The 13,542-nt window shown below is 40.0% G+C and overlaps 2 protein-coding genes across 2 annotated transcripts in view; both read left to right on the forward strand.

Annotated features, from left to right (window-relative positions):
- LOC139124992 (death-associated protein kinase 1-like) overlaps nt 1-13,542 on the forward strand; it is a 353,067-nt gene that overhangs the window by 106,117 nt on the left and 233,408 nt on the right. The gene's annotated exons all lie outside the window — the stretch shown is intronic.
- LOC139125093 (26S proteasome non-ATPase regulatory subunit 10-like) overlaps nt 1-13,542 on the forward strand; it is a 107,049-nt gene that overhangs the window by 49,107 nt on the left and 44,400 nt on the right. Inside the window, exons 4-5 of the mRNA XM_070691200.1 lie at nt 11,988-12,086; nt 13,182-13,280. Of these exons, the coding sequence (XP_070547301.1) occupies nt 11,988-12,086; nt 13,182-13,280 (198 nt within the window). The remainder of the gene's footprint in view (nt 1-11,987; nt 12,087-13,181; nt 13,281-13,542) is intronic.

Genomic DNA, 13,542 nt, shown 5'->3' on the forward strand with positions numbered 1-13,542 from the left:
ACAAGGGTCGGGTTTGTCTTTGTCAACACAAAAGATTACGTACACGAATGCGAAAGGCAATTACGCAACACTAAGTATTATACACAACTAGCCAGTGACGACACAGAACAAACAGTAAACAAAGTACACGAACTATTAAACAAAATGTACGAGAACAAACACATCGATCATGATACTTGTAAGTATCTTGATCCAGAAAACATAAAATCCGTACCCCGCAGTGGTACTTATTGCCTAAAAATACACAAACCTCGGCAAAATTCTAAAAGACACACTATTCAAAACAAAATTTACTGAAGTAAAGAAACAGAACAAACAAACTGAACCACCAAACGGACTCACAACGAGACCCAAACATTAATATACTTGCCTCGCTACTCGAAGAGCAAGACCACTAAAATGCATTAAAATAATTTTTCACAAACACAAACTAAGGAAATAATCTACACTGTGACTGATGAGAAACCACACTCGGGTTTCGAAAACGCAAGCGTCAAAGGGCCACTCTATCAACTCTGTAACACAATAGGTTCGGCTGCGTCTCGCCATAAGCTTTCCCCACACAAACAAAACATTACCGTACACACTGATCCAAACTTCCCTACAAATATCCGAGGCGAAACAAACATTTTTGTTAACACAAACAATCGGATAAGAATGTAGGAACACATTTTTGAAACGAATCAAACACAAACTCGACACAAAAACATTTTGGATAGTTAGGTGGGAGCCTCTTTCACACTTTTTACATTCATTGCTCTTGTGTGGGGGGTTGTCAACCTGATGTAATCGCAAATCCTCAGATTTCCATCTGATATAAGTATGTACGTACACAAGAAAAGTAAACTCATGAATTTTAATAGACGGGGTGGCTGAGACCAATTTCAATCAAGATTGGTCGCAACCACCCCGTCTAAGTCTGTTTGGGGAAAAGTTGTCATGATTTGACAGCATATTGAATCGGTGAGTCTTTATTGCTTACTAGCCTGGCTGTGAATGGCACTCTATTTATCAAATAACCAAGTTTACTTTTTATATACCGTTACCGCTTCTATATAAAAAAAAACCAATCACATATAGTTTCGATCGATCAATCGATCAGAAGAGAGAGAGAGAGAGAGAGAGAGAGAGAGAGAGAGAGAGAGAGAGAGAGAGAGAGAGAGAGGGAGAGAGAGAGAGAGAGAGGAGAGAGAGAGAGAGAGAGGGGATGGGAGGGAGGGAGGAAGGGAGAGAGAGAGATGACGATGCCCGTTTTTTAACCTGAGTGTTTAATAATCTGCATTCTGCTTGAAGATATACATGTCATTGGATGAAATAAAGATGGTTGCATGTCGGTTATTATTGTAGGACTCTGTGTAGTTTAATTTTTATGTCATACTGGCCATGGCCCAATCGGAGCGTATTTACAATGCATGGTGCTTTCTCGCCGCGACGCATTTATTAAGCATTTGGTTTTGTCGCTCGCATATATATTTTCCGCACTGAACGTACTCTACATTTGCATATTTCTTTTATACAACAGAACGTAATAACTAGCATACCGTCTTGTTGAACCTGATCGTAATGCCATAGTTTGTCAAACTGAACATACTCATCATTAGCATTTGTTTCAGGAATATATTCGATCAGCAGGCAATTAAATATTTTATTAGGCCTATATTGTTTTTTTTATTTTTGTTTGTTTGTTTTTTTGTGTTTTCCGCAGCACGGCGTACACCATTAGCTTGCTCGCATTACAACGTTAGCGTATATAGTTTCCGCGCCTGCTTTACATTGCCGGCGTATACATTCGGATAATGTCCTGGCAGAGATTCAACGTCCGCAAGAGGCGATAAGTTTTCAGCAAGGACAGTTTAGTGCGGGCATCTAAGCATAGACATCCATGTCCGTATGCCTGCATAATAAACAATGTTTTTGTGGAGCAAAGTTTCCGCGTCTTCATGCGGCTAATGAGAAAACTGAGATTTCACGTCCACACGGGGGTTCGATTTTCTCTGAATTCAAAGTAAAACATTCACCGCCATTGTCATAATTCAACATTGCAATCAATGCCTCATACTGCGGCTTGATTTCGCAGAAGGTCAAGTTCCATGGCGCTAGCCATGTTGACGCTGATATGTTGTCGCCACAAATAAAAAATCATGGTTTGAGTTATAGTCATTGCATTTAATGATGATTTTGCTGCTGAAAGATTTTTGCTTCAGGTGTTCTTTTTCAGTATATTTCGTCGGAAAAATATTTTTTACTATTCATTTCCTCTGGGTAATGAGTTGTTGCAGAGGGGGTCCCGACCGGTAGTCCACATATTTTTTTCTTGTAAACATATTTGGTATCTAATCTTCACTCCAGGCCGGGAGAATACAACCTTCACAAGTTCGTATGTTGGACGTAGCTTCATTCAAATTGTCATCATTCAATCGGTAAAAGTAAACTTGACAACTGTCATCGATGAAAATGCAAATTGTCTAATATTCTGACGTCATCGTTTTCTTCTCAAGAATTCGATGCGATACATTTTGACAGTTGGTGTTTGCTTTTTAAGTGATATATCGAAGAAGTATTTTATAAACTCTGCTGTAAACATGAGACATTTGTTCATAATTTGGCATTTGGAAACAAACGAGATGACAGAAATTTTAAATTTGCTGCTTGGAAGAAATTTTTTGTAGTGTTGGTGTTTTTAGCTATCCATCGAATCTATGTGACAGCCGTCTTTTCCGCTGATCTCAAGTTCTTGTCGTGTTGTGGATGCGTACTCATTTATGTCCAGCTATTCCAATAATTTTGTGAAGCGGCAGTCTGCTTAAAATAACTCTTTTACGTACAGTACAAACGATTTCCATAAATAATGGTTTGATGTCTTGCTCTGAATATTTCAAAGCAGTATTTTACATCGGTTGGCAGACTTGATTTTACCGATTTGGCAATCGTAAAACAAAATAGTGTCGGACTTCGCATGATCGATGTAGCGGTTGTAAGAAATGGTGACTCTATATCACACGCTGATCGTGGTCGGTGTTCTATAGTGTCGCGATATAAATCGAGCGGCTTCCTGAGAGGATCCTGACTTGGCGACAGTGCTCTTGTGTCAAGTTTGAAAACTTGTTTAACTATGCATTTTCTTAGGGGAAAAAGTTGTTACCTTGGGATACCGAGCTAATTACCATAAAAACAGTCATATTTTCGTGTGGACATATTTGCAGCTCATCCTCAAAACCAGGCTTGGTAATCAGTGAAGGTAAAACAAGAAAACAACTGTGAACGGTGAAAAAAAATCAAATTGTCCAATATTCTGACTTTATTGTGTTCGTTACTTGAATACAATGCAATTATATTATTCTTAGAAAGCTTTGACAGTCGGTATTGGATTTTCAATTGATATTTTAAGAAGTATATCATAAACACTCATGTGAACATAATACTCTGATTCATATTTGAACGTCAGAAACAGACGAGATGATATTTACGGTTAAAAATATTTTTTAGTAGTAGTAGTATTTCTTGATTTAATTTCATCGAATATATGTGACAGCCGTCTGTTCTCGGACATCTCACGTTCGTTGTCGTATTGCAGGTTCGTCTATTCTTATGTCCATCTGTTCCGATGATTTTGTGAAGCGGCACTTTGGTTTTAGGGAATGATAACTATAACTCACACGCTGAACATGGTCGATGTCTTATAGTGACGCCATATAAATCAAGCGCTATTCTGAAAGGCCTAACTGTGGCATACATATTTGGCAAGAACCATTTAGTGTCAAGTCATTCACAAATACGGATTTTAGTTTGACGCTCGTGGAATTCCAGTTGTTTTTGGACTGAACGAATGAGCCATTCACTGTCGCTCCGTGACCTCAGTCATGGTGAGAGGTGGTGAGGGGGTGGAGCTTCATCCCCTCACCACCTCTCACCATGACTGAAGAAGAAATTTTTGAGATATGTTCTCCAGCAAATTGTTTTGCAACCATTAATTGCAGATAAAATCACATCGCAAACAAATCAAAGAAAACAAATGTTTTTTGTGTATTCCCTTCAATGCGAAAACTGCCTGACGCAGAATTAAGTCATAACAACCGTTTATTTTTACTAATAAAAACATCTCGGAGTGTCACAGAAGAATGAAGTGAATTAAACACATGGTATACATATCATTTTTGATTCCCTGTTTGCACATGCAAGTCAGAGAAAAATAAGGCCGAAGAAGCGGTGGGCGATATTTTTTTTTTGCAAAACCAGCAAAATTTCCAACTAGGCATATTGTAACTGATGACTTGGAGTCCAGATTTCATAAACTGTTCATGATAATGGAACCGTTACATACACTGGCAGAAATACTGAGCAAATTCTGAGCATTTTCACGTGCTAACAAAAACAAATTACCGGCAACACAAATATAATAGGGATGTAGTTGTACACTTATGGCGTATATTCGAGGAAACAGTCACATTTCGGCACTAAAGCAGAAGCGGTTATTCCAAGAAACAATTTTTTTTCTGTCTAGCCTTATCAATATTTAGTTGCAGTTAAATTAACTAGTACCGAGTCAGGTACGGTGACGATGTCAGGTATATATTCATCTTCTAAAACTAGTGACTAAGTCATTTCTTACAAGGAATGGGCCAAGCTTGTAATCGCAGACGTTTCAATGACAACTACTATGTAGTAATACTTTGCCATGCATACTGTCTTAGAAGTATAATGCCGAGAAGAAAATTGTAACACTAGCAAAAAAATCCACAGGAAAGCTTTTCTTGAAGGTCTGTACCATATTGAGTCAGGACCCAGCTATCTAATACATTGCATGTGTATTCGCCTATCAGAAAGTACTTTGCATAGAGGTTACCTTGCCCCAATGCTCTGTCGAACAACTTCTCTACAAAGACAAAGATGTTAGTACGGCCAGCTGGCACCCTCCCTCAAACATATTACGGCGGACTGTTGCGGGAATCTGACTGAACTAGTCAGGGCATGTATGATATTGCAGCTTGGCGATGTGAGTAGAAATACAGCGGTATGCCAATTAAAACAAAACTGGTCGTCAGTGTGCATGGTATTCATTCCAACTTTTGGCCATACAAATTTTGACGTGGGCACTATCCGGTTCAGGCCCCCAGAACCGGATAGTGCCCACGTCTATGAATATTCAGCGTGAACGAGGGCGATAAAACTACAAAGACTGCTTCGGATAAGGCTGGCAGGAACGCAAACAAATTATCTCCACCTAATCCCAATTTCTACACTTGGCTCTTCTAAGTATTTCTCTGCACTCCCACCTGACAAGTCCACAACAACTAGATTTTTGGTAATTTCACCTAACGATGGTCCATTGTGTCCTTTGAGTCGAACGGATACTAGCAAACCATTAAAAGTGCATGTTATGTTGTAAAATATGTAAGTCACCATGTTTATGGTCGCAAATGAAAATAAATGCGTTGAGACACACGATAATTTTGAGTATTTAACACCCCCTCTAAAGTCCCTTAAACCACGGCTATCCGTGAACGCGCTCGCGTATGATCCGCTCTAAGCTGACAGTAGCACCGTGGCATTACTCGTCAGCGACGACTGTTATGGTTGCGATCATGTCGATCGGTACGACATGTATCAATGGTCCTGTTCATGATCAGGCTACTTGAATGACTATAAAACTGATGTTTTCTCCGTTATTATGGACAAGTGTCCTGCATACACAGGGGCTGAACATTCCGGTCAATGGGATAAACACTCAAACAAAAATTGACGTACTTCGCCTGCTTGTAAGCGCAAGCGTTCCCGGACATAAAGATTTGCTCCGCCCGTACACCGGCCGCGGCAACTCTCTCCCAACCCTGTACGAAGCATGCGGTTATAAACGGGTTTTTCTTTTTTATCTAATGTAGGTATAATGTATCCATGTAAGATATTGATGTGGTCCAATTTTGATATATTGTAATCTAATTTTGATATGCTGACTTATTAATTATGTTAACAGACACACAAAAAAATGCTCGCATACCCCTCACATGCCGGCTAACCCGTGTAACGCCGGGAACACACGGAGGCTGTACGCAACTCACGGCTAACATTGCCGGCGAACTTCAAGTACGTCGCGATTGACAGTGGTACAGCTTTAGCAGTGCCCATCAGGCTCATTCTGCCTCTTCAGGCGAGGGAAAGTATCCACAACCCTACTAAAAGCATTCTCTCCTAGTTTGTGGCTTATTTTTGATGTTACGGTATTTTTGCTGCTTGCACAGAAAAGTCTAATCGATAAAAGAGAACGCCAAAAAATGCAAATAGATTTTCCTCCAATAGGCCTAAACCAAAGACGGTCACAGTTGTACAATATTATAAACCAGTCTTGTTTATATGCGGGTCAGCGTATATGCTAATGTTTTTTATTTCATCTGTCCGTACATGTAAAACTAAACGAACAAGACTCAAAGTCTATAATGATCATTCTTTCTTGTATGTCGCTGTAGCAGCAGCCATTTCTCTCGTACGTGCGAAGGAAAAAACAATGACTCTTTTTGTCGTTGCACGACTCAGGGTTTTTCAGTTGCAACCCCAATTCGCCTGGGGGAAAAACAACGAGAGCGACGACTGCACGTATGAAGGCCTCTGCTTCCTTGTGGAATAGATTTCTAGACATATTCGTTCAGTATCAAGTAGTGAAGTTTTCAAATCTTGACTAAAGACCTGCTTCTTTGAGAAAGAAAACTTATGGTCATGCGACACGTGTAAACCGCTAGTGAAGATTTTCCGATGGATACTGCTACGAATATCATACCATTCAGCGCCCATTAACCCATGGAGGTAGTACATCCATGATGAAACATTGGTTTTCTTTTCTTTTTTCTCTGAGTATTTTGTCACTGACTGTGCTGCAGTCCTTCCACACACGTACGTATAGAGGTACCGTGCTTGAGAGGACACCACGACATTGCACTTTAATTTTATACGATATCCGATATTTAGGCTACGGCCACTGATGATTGAAGTTAGATTGGCTTAGCTAGATCTAAAAAGGGCTGAAATCTCTGATATATATCGGATATTTACTTGCGATTTAAAAGAATCTAGTATCGTGTAGTATCGAAGCTAGAGTCAGTCCTTGGAAGTCGGGTTTGGCCAGAACTGTGAGGCGGTGAAATCTCCGATAGCCTATATCGGATATTTACTTGCGATTTGACAGAAAATATCGTCTAGTATCGAAGCTAGAGTCAGTCCTTGGAAATCGGGATTGGCCAGAACTGTGAGGCGGTGAAATCTCCGATATATATCGGATATTTACTTGCGATTTGAAAGAATCTAGTCGCGTCTAGTATTGACGCTTGGGTCAGTCCTTGGAAATCGGGTTTGGCCAAAACTGTGAGGCGGTGAAATCTCCGATATATATCGGATAGGCCCCTATTTTACTTGCGATTTGACAGAATCTAGTCTTGTCTAGTATCGAAGCTAGAGTCAGTCCTTGGAAATCGGGTTTGGCCAGAACTGTGAGGCGGTGAAATCTCCGATATATCGGATCTATATTCTTGCGATTTGACAGAATCTAGTATCGTCTAGTATCGAAGCTATAGAGTCAGTCCATTGAAGTCGGGTTTGGCCAGAACTGTAAGGTGGTGAAATCTCCGATATATCGGATATTTACTTGCGATTTGACAGAATCTAGTGTTGTCTAGTATCAGTATTAGAGTCACCACAGTCCCCGATAAATATCGGGTAAATATCGGAGCTTTCACAGATTTGGCGTGCCGAGGCACAGGGGAAGTTATTCTAGTAGGCTATCGTCCAGCCTATCGAAATTTGTGGCAAAGGGAAATTCGCTTTGTGTGACGGATGGATAGACAAGCAGACACGATGTGTTCTGTAATTCTGCTGCAACACACGTCACTTTATTCCGTGGTTCTACTTCTCATATAGGCCTACACCAATGTCAAAGTTGCGATAAAATTAACAACGGAAAGGTCAGATTTGCATATTATGGCTTCAGTAAACTAACAAATAAACTAATAGATAAACTGATGCAGTGAAATCGTCATTAGTATGCGTATAGAGAACCCTGGATAGTAAACAGGAAATAAACTATTTTTTTTGCATTATTTCTTTCGGATTTCCATTCCCGACAATATTAGAGTCCCCAAATCGCCGATAAATAGTAGGAGATTTCACAGATCCGGCGTGCCGAGGCACAGGGCAAGTCATCATCTAGAATCGATATAGGCCTAAAAATCGCCGGTAAATATCGGCGATTACATAGATGCGGCTTCTCATGGGACAACCGCAGTTCATTCTCAGTATCGTCTAGTATCGATTCTAGTCCCGAAATTGTCGATATGTCAAACTTCGATACTAGATTGTAAATACCCGATATTTAAAAATTGTGCAAAGTCGCGCCTTCATGGTGGTTGGGCCCAGTTACGTGTCTTCGTGACCTCTCCGCAACCTCTCCGGTTGTTATTCAAATTTACACCAAAATAGATTTAGATTCACTTTATTTCGAATTTTCATAACTTTAATTTCATCTTTGATCGAGATGCTACGCGAATTTACCGACACGTACAATAGTTTCTGTGAGATTTTTTTCGAGTTATTGAGCTTCAAGTCAAGTGCTTCATCTCTGCTGTTCACTCCAATGTCGAACACATATCCATTTCAATCGCAATTGATTAAACTATCTGCTTAGCTAAGAAATCTTAGGTGCTCAACTCAAGTCTGAAGTTGTACAAAAAGTGGCGTCCAGGACCCGATAAACAAAAGGTTTTACTTACAGTGGGGGTGTCCTTGATAAATTGAACAGCGTTTCTGTCCAATCACTGGCCATGCTTGGTTCAGGCGTCAAATTTAAAATTCATTATATTCAGTGCGTACATATTGACACACACGCTTAGTAACTCATTAAAGGTATACTGTCACCTATTCCAATTTGCCACAGTTACCATGGAAAGAGAATATCTAACCATCACAGATTTTAAGCGGGTGGCCTCTTTTTAAAAACAGCGCCCTCAAATGGGCATTTTTAATACTAAGGAACGCCCCTTTGACCATATATGGGCAAATTTAGATTACAGGTGACTGTATACCTTTAAGTTGGCATTAGCTCTCGCAGAAATTTGTATGGCAAAAAGTTGTCATGTTTTTTATGCAAGAGCATCCAGTGCATTTTCTTTTTCGGTTTTCGACAGGTCAGCAAACCCTGTCATGTGTGAGGATACACGGTCGCCATCCTGAACGCGTTACTGTTGATTATAGCCTGAGCCATCACACGGAAGTGACTTTCTGTTTTACAGCGAGTAGTAGATTTCATGAAATAAAAACCTCACGATCCCGCAGATAATCTTGCACACCCAGAATCAAATTAATTGCTAGTTAGATGAATTGTCAGTGATTGCTTTCGTCATATGTAATCACCATGCTGTCAATAGCTTCAAAGTCTCGTCACTTTATTAAATCATTATTACTGCGATTTACTGTTTTTCCAACCTGTCCGTTACAATTTATCAGACGGATGCCGGTAGTCAACGTTTGTATTGGTTTCATCAACATTTTGTAAACAACTTAACTCCACTTCTCAAGCCGGAGAAGTGAACGGGTACAGGTATGGAAGTTCTTGTTAAAAAGCCGCGTCAAGCTCTCTAGCGACTGAGACAGTCACTGACTTGCCCGACCTCAACCTAGACAACTGTGCGAAATCAAACGCCATTTCAAAGTTTCGACTTTTCATATATTGCGTAAATCAAGATCATTGGTTCGAACTTTATAAAAAAAACCCAAATATTGACAGTTTGTTTGTTTATTTGTTCGTCTGTTTGTTTGATTACATATTTATTCAAATGAAAAATTCCAGTCATTTGAAAATGTGATGCCTAAAATAGATAAGCGAAGGAAAACGAGAGTGATTTAATTACACGGTCACCACGAGCCGACAAGTTGAATACCTCACTCTTGATATCCCGGATGAACCTTGTCAGCAATAATATGCGTTCCTTCACCCAGCCCATAATGGATGAAAGCAAACTTTGCACGACATAATGTGTGAGGGGAAGCCGAATACATTATGGAATGCAAAGTGTGACCTTGTAACTTTACGTGACTCCGTCGTTTTCGTTGCAACAGCAATTCTTCGTCATGAAAGTACTCTAATGTGTCGAGGGTTCAAGCCGTGGCTGAGCCTTGATTTACGAATACGAACCGCCGACAATATTGAAACACAAGTACTTGAAATTTGTCAAGCAGATGTATTTTTCAGACTGTATTGGTATCAGTGATTATAACGAAACACTTTAAAGTGACCATGTAAACTAGGCAAACGTTTAAAGCTACTCAAACTAGCCATCCACGGACTAAAAACAGCAGATTATGTCATTAGCATTGGCAGATGGCATCTACAGAAAGGATTCCGGGGCACATAAAAATCTCGGTCCAAGTGCAACTACAACCGACAATCATAACGACCGTGGTATCTCCGTCGATCTATCTATTTTTTGGTGCATCTTTAAATCAGCGACAACTTTCATGATCGGTTTCGACTAGTTGCCGACAAAGCCTCGCCAGTATGTTTGTCAAATGTACCTTCAAATACCTATTTACATCGTTTAGCCGGTCTCCAAAATACAATAGCTATTGTCAAGAAGCCTCCGGAAATTACATTTTTAGACGCATTCATTAATGAAATATAAATATTTCAGTGAAAGTTTGGAACTGTGCAGACTCTCTCACAGCAGCTTTGTTCGCTACGTAGTTATGCGCCCTCAACGGTCCTTCTTAGAAGCGTCGCTAACCGAGCCAACCGTGCTGACAGCGCAAGCTTTGCAAGCTCAGTGAGCTGAGCTTCGCTCGGCCAAACTGCTGAGGGCGCTAGTATGGTCGAAGGCTTAGCCGGCGCGGGGCTGTGAAAGAGTGTAGGAACTATGTTGATATTGTTTATAACTGGATGTTGTACCGTTACTACTAGCGACACATAATAATCAGCTGATACCGTACATATCGCTGCCCAAGGCATTGATGTCGATGCATGGACACTCCGTTTTCTTGATGACTGGCATATCACGTGTTTTAGCTTTTTGAATGGCATGACATTGAAAGATGACGATTGAATTTCGACTTGGACGGTAGAGATATAATTACTTTTCGTTTCCTTACAAATTACATAGTTTTTGTATTTCCCAATCAAACCATCAGTGTACTGCTCATATTTTCGTGCTAGACGTGCGTGTACAGTGTAGTTTGGAGTGTGTGTAAATGTATAATGTATGCACATTTAGGGCCGATAACGCCGGATGATGTTCACGGGCTTCAATATCAGTTAATGTTTTGTTTTAAATTCGTTTTCTACATCTACAAATTCTCTGCCATTGCCAAAACTATAAAATAATATCAACGATGTATCCCCTCCCGGCCCATGGACTCTAGCAAACTTTGCACTTCATAGTGTACTCGCCTTCGCCTCGAACATTATATTGTGCAATATTTGCTTTCGTCCATGAAGGCCCGGGAGGGGATACATCATTGCTTAAGTATATCCTGCTGTATAATTTAGGCAACATTGCGAAAGGCCAGTACTGGAGTAATGTATTATCTACACTGACAGCATTGGAGACACCGCCCTCTACTGGTCATGTTCATTTATGCCCAACTTACATTTGAGGGCAGAAGTCGTCGTGGGCAGCTGTCTCCATTTCTTCCCCACCCTGCCCTCCTTAGTTAAGAGTGCTGTGTTAATTATTAGTTCAACAACCAAGTTAGACCTATGAATCTATTCATTTTAAGCACAACAAGCTCATGTCTTCTGCATGTTTCATAAAAATGCACAGTTCGGTATTTGCGAGACTTCTCTACTTTGTATGTTAGCTTTTCTACAGTATTTATTAATCTCCTTTTAGGCCTGCAAGACTTTCCAGTTACCTTCATTAAAACATTACAGGCTCTTGCCTACTGACTGCCAAACTCGTGTCCTTGTCAGTTATTTCACTTCATAATTAAACTATATATTATTCACTTTTCTGCAGGATGGCAATACACCATTGCACTTTGCAGCAGGGAGCGCTGAAGAGAAGACGACCAAATTACTGTTGCAGTACAAAGCATCAGTAGACATACAGAACAACGTAAGTGAATACGGTATCTATTCCCATGCAATAGTACAATGTCACATTGGTAGACTTCAACTGAAAATTATTAAATTTTTAGCAACAAGAAACCCGTCCTGAAACCAAGACATCCCGTCTTTATCGCAAACCACAGCATAGCAATTATTGTATTCCTAAAACAAGGCTTACAGTCACACAACACAACATTAAGTATGCAGCAATTAAACATTGGAATTCTCTACCTTCTTCATTTAAGCAAATAACGTGCAGATAGAGGTTCAAAGTAGAATTAAGAAACTACTTAATGAACATATAACAATATGTATCTTTTCTTGAGTTATTTATGTATCTAATGTATTTTATTTCCTCTTTATCTCCGATATGTATTTTTGTCTTACTTGAGCCCTTTATGGCATCATCGTTTGCAGTTATTAGCTGAGTAGTGGGCCATGGACTCGACTAGTCCTTATGGACTATTTCTATGGTCCAAACCAGATAAAGTCATACTTTCACAGTGACTGTAATATTTTTCTTGTAATTGTCCGTTTATCTGGTTGAATAAACAATTCAATTCAATTCAATTCAATTCACCGGGAGGGACCTCTTCGCTCATTCCCGTGACTTCGTAGGCGTACTGGCGTAGATGAAACTATAATGGGTTTGCAAAAACCGAGTAATGATTATATAACGAAACTCATAGATATTGATAAGTATTGATAAGTTGGTAACACGATGGGAGGCCAGGGACTTGATACCCGGGATCATGTCAATCCCGTTCACCTTTGACATTCAAGGGCGGGATCGAATGTTTATGTCTGTATGTGTAAATTACGGTTACGATTAATGTGCACAGGAGATTGAAAACAGGCCAATGTGTTGACATACAAACAACAGATTATACGTAACTGAATATAACGGCTAGACCAGTACAATTTTCAGAAACAACGTTTTGTGAAGCCTGCGATGCTTGTAGCAATAACAGGTGTACATCAACAGTAATGACAAAGGTGCAGTCAATCCACGACGCCGCTGCAACTGACGTTATTTAAGAACATATTTTTTGAACAGAAGACTACGGCGACCAATTTCACCATATTATTCTCTTTTCTGCAGGATGGCAATACACCATTGCACGATGCAGCAGGGAGCGCTGAAGAGAAGACGACCAAATTACTGTTGCAGTACAAAGCATCAGTAGACATACAGAACAACGTAAGTGAATACGGTATCTATTCCCATCCCTTACCGAAATGACAAAGTGAAAACTAGCTTCTAGCATGCCAGATTCATAAACAGTTCATGATAGTTGGAAATCAATATGCCTAGAAGGTGTTTACAAATAGCTACTGAAGTGTTTAAGCCCAGGGACACTTCTGTTGGTGCTGTGTATACACATACCATACATGTTATTTTTTTTGCATTCATGTTTGAAACGGGTAAGTCTGAGAGCGGATTTCAGGTCATGCACTGTTTA

Source organism: Ptychodera flava, assembly GCF_041260155.1.
Source record: "Ptychodera flava strain L36383 chromosome 23 unlocalized genomic scaffold, AS_Pfla_20210202 Scaffold_24__1_contigs__length_23054250_pilon, whole genome shotgun sequence".
Taxonomy (NCBI): Eukaryota; Metazoa; Hemichordata; class Enteropneusta; family Ptychoderidae; genus Ptychodera; species Ptychodera flava.